The sequence below is a fragment of the Tarenaya hassleriana genome, unplaced genomic scaffold (genome assembly GCF_000463585.1).
Source record: "Tarenaya hassleriana unplaced genomic scaffold, ASM46358v1 Cleome2, whole genome shotgun sequence".
Taxonomy (NCBI): Eukaryota; Viridiplantae; Streptophyta; class Magnoliopsida; order Brassicales; family Cleomaceae; genus Tarenaya; species Tarenaya hassleriana.
The window spans coordinates 3,536,690-3,552,354 of record NW_010965372.1 but is presented as its reverse complement, the minus strand read 5'-3'; the positions used below and the strand labels follow the sequence as shown (position 1 = coordinate 3,552,354).

At 31.1% G+C, this 15,665-nt stretch overlaps 3 protein-coding genes across 3 annotated transcripts in view; 1 reads left to right on the top strand and 2 right to left on the bottom strand.

Moving 5' to 3' along the window:
- The first annotated feature begins 4,706 nt into the window (after nt 1–4,706).
- On the top strand, nt 4,707–6,982 carry LOC104812042 (trihelix transcription factor GT-2-like). The gene is made up of 2 exons (XM_010538978.2): nt 4,707–5,069; nt 5,587–6,982. The coding sequence occupies exons 1-2, from the start codon at nt 4,840–4,842 to the stop codon at nt 6,920–6,922; spliced, it is 1,566 nt and encodes a 521-aa protein (XP_010537280.1). The 5' UTR covers nt 4,707–4,839; the 3' UTR covers nt 6,923–6,982.
- Nucleotides 6,983–8,856: 1,874 nt separating this feature from the next.
- On the bottom strand, nt 8,857–11,054 carry LOC104812041 (trihelix transcription factor GT-2-like). Its single transcript, XM_010538977.1, has 2 exons — nt 10,740–11,054; nt 8,857–10,279 (listed from the first exon to the last, which is right to left on the bottom strand). The coding sequence occupies exons 1-2, from the start codon at nt 10,973–10,975 to the stop codon at nt 8,977–8,979; spliced, it is 1,539 nt and encodes a 512-aa protein (XP_010537279.1). The 5' UTR covers nt 10,976–11,054; the 3' UTR covers nt 8,857–8,976.
- Nucleotides 11,055–14,866: 3,812 nt separating this feature from the next.
- LOC104812040 overlaps nt 14,867–15,665 on the bottom strand; it is a 3,011-nt gene continuing 2,212 nt past the window's right edge. Inside the window, exon 2 of the mRNA XM_010538976.1 lies at nt 14,867–15,660. Coding sequence (XP_010537278.1) covers nt 15,366–15,660 — 295 coding nt within the window. The 3' untranslated portion in view covers nt 14,867–15,365. The remainder of the gene's footprint in view (nt 15,661–15,665) is intronic.

Sequence of the window (15,665 nt, the reverse complement as noted above, 5' to 3'; positions counted from 1 at the left end):
CGTTTGTTGAGTTATAGATTTTGATAATTCAAGTTGCTGACGTATATATATACATGAATGAATCTATGGAATGCAATTTTTTTCATTGTTATTTGTTTACCTTTTTGGCCTTTTTAAAATAAAAGAAATTAGTAAAAATAATTTCTAGAATAAATGTTACGGGGAGATAAATTGAATAATAAATATGTAAATAATGCATTTGGATTCGATTATACAAAATTGAAGTGTATTTGATTATGTAAAATTGAGTAATATGTTACTGTATTTCAATTAATTTGATATAAAAATGGAATATGCATAGAATTTTAAAAATAAAAAAATGTAATAAATCACAATATAAAAATAATTCAAAACTCGAACGTTTTTAAAAAAATAGTATTTTTATTGATAAAAAACTGAACGAGGAATATATATATATATATACCGTAATATTTAAATAGAATGTTAAAGAATAAATTAATTAATTGATGGGTTTTACGGACCGATATATATTGGGCTTCGACTATAAATATTGAGCCTATTAGACCATATGACACGCTCATGGCCTCGACCCAACCAATGAAATAAATTATTTGGTGATATTTCCCAAAGTAGAAATTCAAATATATCGGATTTAATGCAGTTCGATTTTTTGGTATTTCTTATTCCGAATTATTCAAACCTCCGATTAATTTTCGGTTCATTTAAAAAATAATATTTAACCAAGAACCGAAACCTAAGCCGAATTTAATTTCATTTTCATCTTTGTTCTATCTCGATCGAGCACAATATAAGTGTTTTACATTTATATATATAGAATATTACGTATCATAAATAGATTGAATTAGTCGGTCGAAATTGAAGGCAACTTTGAACTTCATGCGCAAATTGAAATTGTTGACGTTATTTTCAATTATTATGAAGACCCAAATATTTCAATTGTTCCATTAATATATATATATATATATCAATAATACATTTCAACCTGACCAATAATAACATTTGACGCAGGCATGGAAAATGAGTTTGACTTTACAACAAAAAAAAAGTAAATATTTGAAGGATAATTAATTCGTAGAAAAAAGGAGAGGAATATAAAAAATAGATTCTAGAAAAAATCGTATATTAAAATATGAGTTTCCATCTTTAATTTTTTGTTGCTCTTCAATAACCAAAATTTTTCTTTGTTTGTCATTTGTTTTTTTTAATCCTCAATTTTATTTTTTGTTTACATACAATCCAACGATAGCGTCAAATTAACATTTCCTTAGTTTTTTAAATTAAATATAAATATACGAAAAAAATTGGATGGTGTTCGTTTACTTTCACTACTAATTTTTTATGCTAAATATTACATTTATTTTTGTGGAAATAATATTGGAAAACGGAATAAAGTGTTTTTAAAATATTTTGCAAAAAATATCATCAAAGATCACATGGCGTGTAGGGAAAAAGCAAAGTTGGAACAAAAATGCATAACAGTCCACGTGGACAGCAAATGGAATCCTACGTGGCAAATACGAAAGGAATCCAAACGCCTCCATGCCACGTGTAACAGCATCCGCTCTTTTCTACTATTCGGATAGATCCAAGGGTCCTATGCTGCCACGTCATCGCCTATTGACGGCTTGTGATTCGTCCTCGACATTCGCAGTTTGACGTCACCGCTTATATAACAGTTTAAAAGTTTTAAACGGCTCGTATCCTTTGTCTGAATTCTTATCGATTTGGGTTATTTGCAAATCTATTAATTACGATATACAAATACATAAATATATATATATATATATAACACAAGACAAAATGTATTATATATTATCGGTGAGATGTTATTACAGATAATTCTATCATTGAAAATTATATGTTTTGGAGAAAGAATTGTGCCGTTAAATATATTTATTTCTTACAAAACATGTCATCATTATGTTATTCGATATAGTTTTTTTTTGTGGTATAGGTTATTAATTCAGTATATATATATATATATGACGATAAATCGTATGATGTATCGAGTTAACTGTAAAATTATAGTGAAAAATATTAATATATAATCTTCAATTACATGTATAATAATGGTCGAGTTAATTGTAAAACGTTGTGTACATGTATCGTATACAACAGATATATACACATCGTTTGTCAACATGCATGTATACATACGTATAAAGGTGGCAAGTGGGCTTCACTTTACAGTGTGAATTTGAATCCAGCTAATTATAACCATTGCTTCTTTTTTTCTTTTTTTCTCATCCTCGTATATATATATATATATATAAGCTAAAAATGAGGAAAATAAAATGAATAATATATGCAGAAAATTAATTACAAAACCGGAAAAAAGGGAGACCAAAGTTTGGTACCTCAGACAAAAAACAAACTACAGGTGAGATTGTCCATTTTCTTATATGTTTTGCTGGACCTTTAAGCGAAACATGGGCTACATAAAATAAAATGTGATTTTACATAGAAATCTTTAAAATGCGATTTCAATTTTTTTTAATACGGATTTGTCTTCGCCGCCGTAATTTGATTATATATTTTGTGCTTTCCACATTTTCCGCCATCAATAACAACAGTCTTTCTAATTATATATATATATATATAATTTATATGTCACTTTTCCGTTTTTCTATAGGTTTTATAAAAGTTATACAGAATTGGAAAGAAACTAATTATATTAGTATATTTTAGAATATATATATATATATATATGTGTGTGTGTGTGTAAACAAAATTAAAATGAAATGAAATTGAATCCAATTTTTTGTTATTTTATTTTTTTTGCATAAAATCATTGATTTTGATCGGTTTGGTTTGTCTTTTACATTGAATTATTACAAAAAATGTTTTCAAGATTTAAACCGCCGAAATTGTTACATTTATATTTTAAAACCTAAATTATAATTAAACATTAAGGTCCGACTAGACAGAACCGGTATGTCCATCTCTACTTTCTATAGCATTCTACAAAATTGTGTCAATGCACAAAAAATATGAAACATTTTTACAGTCCATTCCAAAAAAAAAATGTGAAACATAAAATAAACCAGAAACATCTTTGTGATAATGGCGGATATGGAAATTTTGTTCTAATTAAATATCATGATGCCATAAAATTAGACTAACTATTAACCAATTAATTAAATGCTACGTTTTCTCGTATTCAAACCAGTAGAATTATATATAATTATATAAAAATTCTGAATTCAAAACAATTAATAATACCATATCATAAAATCGAGAATTTTGGGAAATTTATGTTTGTAATAATAATAATAATTTTACATTATTATTTGTTGTTTAGAATTTTTAATCAATTATAACATAATATAATATCATTTCTGATATTTGATAGATAAATTCAAAAAATATTATGTAAATAAGTTTTTGAAATAAATAAGGCTAACATTAATTATATATGTGTAAATAACGACATTATTTAGCCACCGGAATTTTTCAATATCATTTAATATTGGTAGGTCACGAAGCTAACCAAATTATGTCACAACTCGCTTTATCTCATAAATGTTTGATATCCACCCAATAACAAATACAACTTCGACCTATATCTAACTCCTCATGTTGTTTAATATTGTAAATTTGATTTTACATCATAATTCTAAAGATATCCATGTAACAATACAATCACATTCAATATATTCATGTATATTGATATTGTTATCCATATGTACATGGCCCTATATTCAATATATTCACGTATATTGATATTGTTATCCTTACGCATGGCCTTCCATATTTTCTTTATATAATATATTTAAATAAAAAAGACAAAACTAAAAAATATATTTTAATTACAGGCGCGCGTGTATATGTGTGTGTGATTAGGGTTTAAGAAAAAAATAAAATGAGCGATTAGTGGTTAGCTTTTTGCATAATTAGAGGTCAATGCCTTCACGTTAAGTTTAAAAATAAATTAACATCGATGTTTTATTTATTAACCAAATTAATTAAAATTATATATACAACGGCAAATTAAAAAAATGAAGAAAAAAGAAGAAGAAATCTGCACCTCACATGGCCCCGAATATTATCCCCATCGTCGCTATCTGCAGCAGATTATCTTTGATATATATATATACATATATATATATATATATTAACATTTTTTAAATGAAAAAGTCTCTCCATAATTATATCAATCATTATAATTTTAATCTAGTTTTATTCCCAGTCTTCTCCCACAGCTCAATGATGATATTATTATTCTTTCAGTCGTCTCATAATCATCATCATTATCATTAGTATTATAATATTAAGATTCGTTTTTACCCCAAATAAATAAAATAAATTTGGTGAGAAAACATTATAATATAAAGTAAAATTAGTTAGAGAAGTTAAAAGAAAAATATTGCGGATATAAATGATTATCATTTGGACTAAGAAGTTCTATATGTATATGTTTTTTTCTTCATTCTATAAATAAATGAATTATAGACAAATTTCGTATATTGTCTCCTTTTTTCTGATTCATGCATGGAAACGTTAAAAATGATTATTTGTGAAATGTTTCTTTCTTATAGGCCATGAGAAGATTCCCGAAATAAAAGCAAAACCAAAGCGGAAAAAAAACCCTTATCAAGACCCACTCTTTTCTTTTTTCTTATATATATATATATATATTATCTACATGATATATTGATATGTACGTATACATATATATTATTATATACGTAGATATATGGATAAACAGACCGTCGCATCAAATTAAATACCCACAAAGATAAAACCACCGAAAAATAAGGCACCTCTTTGTCTTCTTCAAAATTCTCTCTCCATCCCCACCTTTTTTTTCGATCCTTCAAAACATTTGATTCGAATTAGCATATATTATATGTATATATGTTGGGGGATTCAGGCGAAGTACTAGAGAGCTTCCCCGTGGCAGCCACCGCCGGAGAGGAGGAGAAGCTGGAGGATTCCGGCGAGATAGCCACCGTCTCCGGCGGCGGAGGGGGAGGGAACCGGTGGCCTCGGCCGGAGACTTTGGCTCTCTTGAGGATACGTTCGGAGATGGACTCCGCTTTCCGAGACTCTGCTCTTAAATCTCCCTTGTGGGAACAAATCTCCAGGTTTATCTACATAAATATAAACACACATGTATATATACATATATATATATATATATGTGTATGTGTCTGTATGTATCTATATATATGTTGATCTTGTTTTGTTTTCTTGATGAGGTTTTTTTCCTTCAAAGGTTTTTATCGAGGTGTAATAACTGTCTGGTGTTAACTATAGATTAATTGTCTAATAATATAAATTTTATAACCATACATAATGTATATACACGTTTTTTCAATTAAATATTTATAAATATGTGTTTTTATATTCATTTATGCATGTTAGTCTTCCCTTGAAATGTGTTTATATGAGGATTTTTATTTCTATTTTCAAACAGTTGTATCCTCCCGATGTTTGTTTTCTGGCAATTAATTTTCCTTGGGTAAACAGCTCATCTACATTTCTAGAAACTCGTATATACATATATATATATATACACACACCATTGTGTTTTTGATGAATGAGTTCCTCTCTCTCTATATGTGTATGTATATGTCTAATGGGTTATTGATGAATGATCAGGAACATGGCTGAGCTTGGTTACAGAAGAAGTGCCAAGAAATGCAAGGAGAAATTTGAGAATGTGTACAAGTACCACAAGCGTACCAAGGAAGGCCGGTTTAGCAAACCGGAAGGCAAATCATACCGGTTTTACAACGAATTGGAAGCTTTCGAAAGTCTCCATTCCTATCCTCTCGAACCCAAATCTCGTATCCACAAACTACCTCCGACCACGACCGTGACCACAACTGCTTCCTTGGTACCATGGATTAACCCATCAAATGGTACAAACCCTACCTTGTTCACCAAGAAACAATCTACAATTGCAAGTTACAATTCTCATACAGTCCTTAGCTCTGGCTATAAAACGAACCCTAATGATTTTCCGAGCAATGTTCCATGGATGAATCTCTTCTCGAGCTCGACATCTTCTTCAACAGCATCTGATGAGGAGGAGATTGAGGGGAAGAGGTCAAGGAAGAGGAGAAAATACTTCAAGGGATTATTGAAAAGGTTGACGAATGATTTGATGGAGAAGCAAGACAAGATGCAGAAGAAGTTCTTGGAGACATTGGAGAAGCTCGAGAAGGAGAGAGTTGCCAGAGAAGAAGCATGGAGGATCCAAGAAACGGCCAGAATCCATAGAGAATACGAAATTCTAGTCCACGGAAGGTCAGAGGCCGCGGTTAAAGACTCCGCAATCATTTCCTTCTTACAAAACGTATCGGGACAACAGATACAACAATTTCGGGGCGACCAAAAAATAAGAATTCAGAATGATCAAAAGCAAGATGAGATAAGGACAGTGGAAGCAACAAGCAAGAAGATGAACAATGGGGACAATTCGAACTATTTCCTGTCTCCAAGTTCTTCTAGATGGCCGAAAGCCGAGGTTGAGGCTCTGATAAGGCTAAGGACAAATGCCGATGATTATAAATTTCAAGAAAACGGCGCAAAGGGTTCACTGTGGGAAGAAATCTCGGTCGGGATGCGAAGACTTGGTTACAATCGCAACGCGAAGAGATGCAAAGAGAAGTGGGAGAACATCAACAAATACTTCAAGAAAGTGAAAGAGAACAATAAAAAACGGCCCATTGATTCAAAGACTTGCCCTTATTTTCACCAACTCGAGGCCATTTACAAAGAGAAGAACAAAGCTTCGGCGTTGTCTCTAATGGCGGCTCCACAACAGCAGTTGCTTCCTCCTCAAGAAAGCTATGAGATGGAAAACCTAGGAAATGGAAATCGAGATGAAGAAAGAGACAGCGAAGAAGAAGAGAATGAGACAGGTGGATTCGAGATGGCGATGAACAAAACAGTCTCACCAATGGACATTGACAATAATGTTTTCGCATAGTTAAGAGATTATGTGTATGTATATATGTATGTAAATACGCATTTCCTTTTTTTTTCCAAATTTTTTCGTTGTGAAATAAAATTTCACGCGTATTATTATAATAAAATTTACCAAACAAAAAACCGCACATGGCGTGATGAGTGTTGCGTTATTTTGCCCCATTTTGTTGGGAGAAGCCGAAGGGCCATCCACTGTCTTTCCGACACACCTAATAAGAGACTTGGGACCTACAAATTCGGTGGTCGTTATCGTCACATAGTTTTCATCACATAACAATATTATTATTATTATTATAATTATTATTCATTCATAGTATTAATTACTATGAACGTGATATCTTTTTTTTACAGATCTTTTGAACGTTATATGCCCATTTATCAATATATATATATATATATATTCATCTTATGTAATGTTTTTTTGGAGTAGAAATTTGATTAGGTAAGAAAAAAAAAGAGAGAAAGAAATGCATAAGCATAATGCCAAATGCAACTCTAAAACATGCATGGAAAAAGAAAAAGAAAAAGATTCCTTTTAATTTCCCTTTTCATGCGCACTACAACTTTGTTTTTTTAATTGCCTTTTTTTCACCCGAAATACTAAAAAGACAAGAAAAATATTTGAGTGTTTCGAGAAGAAAATAGAATGTAAAATGATTGGAGAAAAATATTCTTTATCATATTGTGTCAAATGGTCTTATATAATAAAATATTCTTAATGGGGTAACCAACGAATTGATAGAATAAAAGGTGGATTTATATGATGATATATAATAGGTTTTACCATGACATCTAATAAATACTAACATAAATATATAATTAAATTGATGGGCCGACATTTTCCACCTATCATGATTTTCTATCTGCCAAGAAAATTATGACCATTAATTCGGCATTCATGGGCAAAAGATACTTTTATAGTCTAAAATCTAAATCGATTGTTATAACATTTTCCTTTTTTAGTTAAAAACCCCGAAATGATTAAAATGAAATCGTGAAAATAATTTTTATTACTCTATCTACTCGTTCAAGAAAAATGAGTGAATCATGAATCGAATTAAGTTTGAAAGATCCATTTTAAAAAATCGTTAAATTTGTCAAACTATCACAAAAGATAAGTAAAAATAAATTGATGGTTTTTTTAGATTTTTTCGTGGATTTTTAATGAAGAAAGATAGTTTTCTATTACGTTATTCTTTTCTAATTTAATATTCCAAAATTTGAGGGAAATCTTTTAATAAATCATTTTTCTAGGTTTCTCGCGTGCGATCACTTTCGAGTTTTAGTTTTCAAAAAATGATAGAAGCAATCTTCTCTCATCCTTTTTTTTGAAACCCTTTGTAAGATTATCAAGAATTCGAAACCACACGTAACTATATATATATAAAATATGATAGACCGATTATATTATATATTCTAACAAAATATTAAGTATATAACAACCATACATTTACGACCGTTAAAATGCCAATCATAAAGGTGAAAAAGTTTTCAGTTAACCAAAACAATCACACCTGATCTTATTCTAATATTGTATAAATATACAATTTTTCGAATATGATTAGGCAGAAGAAAAAGATTCCTTCCACGTGGACCCCCAACTCACGTTCTATCGTTTGTCTGCATGTGATGTTGCCATTTTATGTATATTTTAAAAAATTATTGTTATTTCGTGTTACAAAATATTTAAATCTAATATTATCTGTGCATAGTATGAATATCTGAAACAGATTGCTCGAGATTTACACTATCACCAACATTGGACCGTCAAATTTAAGGGGAAAAGAAAACTTGCAACAACGCCTAAACCCCACCTTGTCCCCCCTTATTCAATTTTATTTATCATAAAAAAAACTAAATTTAAAAAAAAAACTAAATTTCTCAACATCTTAATTCCCATTGGTTATACCTTATAAATTTAATGTCAAGAAAAAATAACCAACCCCTCCAATGTATAATTGTATCAAAACTTTGAAATTCTTTTTTTTTTTACCGTCTGAGTAAATACTTTTTTACCCAACCCGAGCAATGTCACCTTCTCACTCACCGTTATTGTCATTTACTCGGCACAATCTCAAACTCACCTCCACTACCGTCGTCATCATCTTCCTCCTCCTCGCCATCCATTTCTCTTCCTCTGTCTTGGTCCGGGTTCCGACCGGAATTCTCTCCTAGACCCACATCCTCTATCTGTGTCTCCGGTCGCGGTCGAGGTTCCGTTCTTGCGGCGGGAGGCCATTGCTGCTCGGGCTGAACCACGAGCGGGACTGTGTTCTTGGGCTTCATCTCCACCATGGACGTGGACGAGGTCGAGGTCGAGGCCATGGCCATGTTGTTCTTCTCTCTGTACAAAACGTCGAGCTGGTGGTAATAAGGGCAAGTCTTGGAATCTACGGGCCGTTTCTTGTTGCTCTCCTTCACTTTCTTGAAGTACTTGTTGATATTCTCCCACTTCTCCTTGCATCTCTTCGCACTCCTGTTGAACCCTAACCTTCTCATTCCGGCAGAGACTTCTTCCCACATCGGACCCTTTTGTGATCCATTCTCATGGTACTTTGAATCAAGATTCGTTCGCAGCTTTATCAGCGCTTCGATCTCCACCTTCGGCCACCTCGACGGGCTCGGGCTCGTCGCCGTCTCGTTGGGCTGCGTTTGCGGTGGCGGAGGCTGTAGAATCTGCGTTTGCGGTGGCGGTGGTGCGTGTGTGGATAAGTGACTTAAGCTTGGGTTTTCCGACAGTTGTTTCTGCAGGAGCGTCATGACGGTTGCGTCTTTAGCGGCTGCGTTTGAGCGTTCTTGGGAGAGAATCTCGCGTTCGCGTTTGATTCTGGCCATCTCCTCCATTCTCCAAGCTTCTTCACGGACCATTCTCTCATTCTCTCGCTTCTCTAGGGTTTCCAAGAATTGTGTCTGAAGCTCTTCTTGCTTCTCCACCACCTTCTTCACCATCCTCTCGAAGAAATCCTTCCATTTCTTCTTTCTCTTCTTCCTCGTTCCTCCTCCAGTCTCCATGTCCGAAGAAGATGACGACGAAGGTGCTGAATCCGACGGAAAATCGCAGAAAATGTCGGGGACAGGCGGGACTGAAGTGTACGGAGGCGGCATTGTTGATGTAACAGTCGCTAACGCAACGCCACAAGTAGGAGGGTTGTCGGCGTTCACAGACGGGGGTTGCGGCGATTGCGATTGCGGTTGCGGCTGGGTCTGGAGGGCATCTAATTGGTCGAAGAAGCGATAGGTTTTGCCTTGGGATTTTCTTGTACGGCCTTCTTTGGTACGCTTATGGTACTTGTATACATTCTCGAATTTTTCTCTGCATTTCTTGGCGCTTCTGTTGTACCCAATCTCCAACATTTTCCTGAGAAACAAACAGAAAATTTCATTTAGAAAAAAAAATAGAATCCATGGACGTGATCTAACTATACCAAGAAACTTCAAGTTTTGTGTATAAAAAATTAAATAATTAATTAGAATTCTTTGAGACGATAATTCCTATAGTGAATCAATCGATAGACAACACGTAAATCACACAAGATTATTACATGAACTTAGATTAAAAAAAACATTTCAAGAACTGCCTAAAATTTTACTACACTAAATTTTCAGAATTATACAAAAAAAAAATCAGAATCAGAAATCAAAGTCTGCCCGAATCTTGGAAAGATCTTACGAGAGAAAATTTCAGACGGAATTGAATAGAAATTAATTTTACCGACAAGAAGCTTTTTTTTTTCACAGGAGGAATATAAAAAATAAATAGAAAAAAAAATTAATTACCTGAAAAAGAGATAAAAAAAAAATTATGGAGGAAAACGCACCTGGAAACCTCATCCCACAAGGGACCTTTGGCGCTGGCGTGTCGGAACGCGGTATCCATATCAGATCGTATTTTCAGTAACGCTAGCGTTTCCTGACGCGGCCACCGATTCCCTCCGAAACCGCGTCTGCTCGTCTCCTCGTCGTGACCCTCCAAACGCTCCACCGCCGCATCCGCGCCGCTGTTTTGTGACGCCGCGGCTGCGGTAGTAGTTCCACCACCAAGCTCCATCACCATTAGGGTTTTTTATTTTATTTAATTCTCTCAATTTTATTTATTTTTTTTCTCTGTAATGAGTTAGAAGGAAAAAAATTACATAAAAAATAAAATTCAGAGGGAGAGAGAGATTAAAGGAGAAGAGTGGGAACAGACGAAAAGTGAATAATATATATATTTTTTTCTGGCGATGGATCTACAGAAGCCATTCTTAAATATTTATATTGTTTTTTAAATTCATTTACCTTTTTTTTCTTCTACTTTTTTCCCCTTCGTTTTAGCCAAAAATGGAATATTCATCATTTCTGTCTCTCGTTAATCTCTGTTTTTAAGGTAATTATTTGATTTCTGTGCACAATTTATATACATGGTAAAATCTTTGAATCCATATGTAGCGTATATATATAAAAAATAGTCGAATACACTGAATATTACACTGGAAATTTATTTTATTAAGAAATATTATTGTACTTTTTTGTCAATCGATCTGTTATATATTCCATTTATATAGAGTTTATCACTAAATTCTAAAAATATGTAATGTGTTAATGTCTATAGTAAACGTTGACGATAAAACCAACAAATGTCCATATTTTTAAATTAAAGTATCAAAACATAATCACCTATAAATATGTGGGTAAGACAGATAAAATTGTTTTTTTTGTAATATTGTATTACATCATACCACAAATTTTTTATGGATTAATAGAAGAAAATGACAAACAAATATTATTATTTCCGGAAAAAAAAAGAAAACTTAGAAAACAATAGTTTTTTCATAGTTTCAAAATAAATAGAAAAATCGTATATAAGTATCTCAATTTTATAAAATTTATTAAATAAATATCTAAAATTTTAATTTAATGTAATTGATATCTCAAATATTAATATATTCTAAATTACTATTCTAACTCATGAAATGAATACCAATTTACAATATTGATTTGCTTTTTTATAATATCTAATTTATATATCGTCGTTAGAATCAATGATAATTGTTATTGATTTTGTGAGTTCATATATCCATTTGAAATATTTTAACATTTGGTATATCAGTTTAAAATATTTTAATATTTAAATAATAAATTAGATCATATTAAAAATTTATATATTTATTTGATATAGAAAATTGAAATATTTATATGGGATTTTTCTAAATATATATAAAAAAACGAGGAAATGATAAGTGTGATGTTAATCAAGAGTGATAGATTGAATGAGTAATGACAAAAAGTGGGCACAGAAAGATGTATATCTCTCAAAGGAGACGAAGGATTTGTGGAAATAAAAGTATTAGATATATTTTTAAAATTATTAATATTATAGATTAATACTTTGAATTCGACTACGCTATTTTTTTCGAATTGAATTTTTTAGTTTTAAAAAAGTCAATTAACTATTTAATTTTTACACGTTTGATTTGAATTAATCTTTTTAAAAATATTTTTATTTTGATTATCTAAATTTGTTTTTATATTATATTCATATTGTTAGATTTGATTTGAGTTATTTTAAAGACCGAAATCTAAAAGGTAACTTCTAATTATTGCTTTGAAATTAGAAAATTCTCCGTAACGTGGATCCCACATGGACCCTTTAATCATTGATGGTTATAAGTTAATTTTTACTTCGTCCCCACAGTTAATTTATAAGAATCGTCACTGTTATTTAATTAGACCTCACTGATTGGTTTGTCCCCACTCCCATCTCACTTAATGAATTATATTTTAATAAATGTGATTATCACTTTTGAAAATATATTTTCAAAGGAGGAAGAGATGAGGAAAAAAATTAAATGGAGAAAATAAATGGTGTGCCCATATCACGTTGTGTAATACATAATTACTATTTTTTTTTTGGTAAATTATATTTTTATTGAATTTCCTATATTATTATTTTTATTACATAGTTTCAAATCAAATAATTCAGTAGAAATCTCTCCCGGGAAGTGAGATTTGACTCTTAGCTTAATCAAAAAACCCTCTACTCATATAATTGTTTCTGTGTGATAATTGTTCCATTTTTTCATAGAAATTTTTGTATCTATCGTTTTTTTATATCCGATTTTTACTTCACTCAAATTAAAATACTTTTTTAAAAGTATTATTTTCTTTTTTCAATTATTTTTTATTTAATTTTGTTTGATTTGCATTCAGTTATTTTGTTAAAAATATAGATAAATTTTTTTCATACTATTCAAATATATTTAGATTTTATTAGGTTTATTCGATTTCGGTTGTTAATGGATGAACTAAAATGTTCAATATTAATCTCTCATTGTTGCCTTCAATCTTGTAACTGATATAATAATCCGATATAGATATTATAATCTATGATATTAACAAAATAATATGGTATAAATTTTGTAACAATTAGGCAAAAAAACGATAATTTACATGTTTTTTACTTGTGAAATTCACTGTCGGTAAAGAAGAAGAGATGCAAAACCGACATACAAATTATGCCACTTTTCAATCATTAATTCGATATATAAAGTAACTGATCTTGTAAATATACGGTTAGAAATTGTTACCAAGGGTAACTTCCACTGTGAATGAAAGTTAAATTTATAATTTGCTAGGCGGTAAATAGAAAATTACGGTGTGACAGATTGGATATATTTAATTTCTCAAAAAGAAAACGTATTTGTTAAGAGTGAGATTTAGGGACCATTACATTGCATGTGGTAGCTTGTGAACTAACGAATTGGATATCTTATTACAAAAAAAAAATGTAGTTGTTACGTGGTCGAACCTTAACGTTACAATTTCTCTTCAAATTTATATGTTATTTTGAATTATTTTTTGTTAGTCTTTTTTCGTAGATGCACATTGGTATTAAAAAAACAAAAAAGAAAAGAAACATGCAAACGTAGTTTTTTTTTATATCTATAAATTTAAGATTTGAACTCGGGATAGAACAAACGTTTTGCATTCCTATTTTACCGTTGAACTATCCAAATTTAAATAACATAGTTATTTGCAAGGTGTAATAAAAACCCCAAATTCCAATGGGTGGATTTACACATTATTAATCATATATATATATATATAATAAAAACGTTGATTATGTGTAATAGAAATTTTATATTCAGGATCATAAATTCAAGTAATTAATGTGCAGTTGATCTAAACCAAATGATTGATCATTTTTATGAAAATATTTTTTTCCCTCTCTTTATAAAAAGATAATTTATATTCGAATCTTCGTTTCGGAATAGATATTGACAAGAGTTTATCCAATTATTTGGAAGATATGGGTAGGTTTGATGAATTTTTGGATTATAAAAAAAATAATTTATACAGAAAAAGTGTCTTTTCGAATAGAGGAACCACCATCAAGTTTAGGAAAAATGCTAATATGGTAAAAAACAAATTCCATTGACAAAATAATATCAATCGTTAATCTTATAGTATCATGGAAAATTAAAAGAATTTGTAACGTTACTCTAATTGGATGTGAAATCAACTATATATCCATCTATTTCCAACATCATCATGCATGTGTAGATTTTATTGTGTTCTTTATGTAGAAAATAAGACAAAATGCATTACATATCTAAATATATATGGAATTCCAATAACAATCAAATCAAACTTAAAAGATATAAAATTAAACAAATATAATCTGTTTCAAAAGGACTAATGATAAAAATAACTATACCTATAGAACTAAAATATTTATTCCTAATGACAAATTTAAAATGATATTTCTGATAAATTTAATTTTATAGTGAAAATATTTGAACAACAAAAGTTTACATAATCAACGGAATTAAGAAAATAAAAACATAAAATTCAGTAACTCAATTATTGATGGGTCAAAGGTAAATTTAAGGTGGAAAATAAAGAACGAAAATGGAAAATGGATTAAACCTAAAAACCATTTATATTAGAGAAAATTCCAAAAAAATATTTAAACTTCTCAATTTTCACAAATAAAACCTAAACTTTGTTTCTGACCAAATTCATCCCATTACATTTCCATCATTCCCGGGTTCTAACCCACATTTAAAAAAAAAAAATCCAAACTTTTCCTTCAACCAAACACAACCTAGAAATATATATACATATATATGTATATATGTATATATGTGTGTGTGTGACGTTTGTTACTGACCGGAAAAAAAGGGCAGCTTCCGATATCAGAAACAATGCATCTAACGACAAGAAAACAATCTTAACCATAAGTACTTCACAGCCATAGAGCTATATATGAAACTGTGCTTTATGATTAAGACAAAACAACAGTTAGATACCTCATTATATTTATATTACCACTCCTTTCGCAGTATAACTCCAATCAATCGTCGCCCGGTTGTTCAGATCGTGGTCTTGATTCTCCGGTGATCGGAAAAATTTGATCTTTTATTATTTAGATCCATGGAATATAGAGATGTGAGGTCGGTTTGTTATAAGTCTCCACCCATTTCGCCCCGTTTCAGCTCCAATTCCATTCGGTCGTTCTCTAGCTTCATTCTCTCGTTTTCGGTTCTCAGTTTCTCGAGCTCTTGGTCCCTCTTCTTGCTAAACCTCTCCCACTTGAACCGTTGCTTCTCCAATTCCAGCAACTCAGCTTGGATCTGAAGCTTCTGTTCCTCTAGCTGGAGAGAACGGGATTCGATCCATTTCTTTTGCAGCCAAGCTGATCTCCCGCTGTCCGGTAAGGGCTGTTGGTTCACATGAGCCGGAGAAATGGCCGGGTGAGGGAA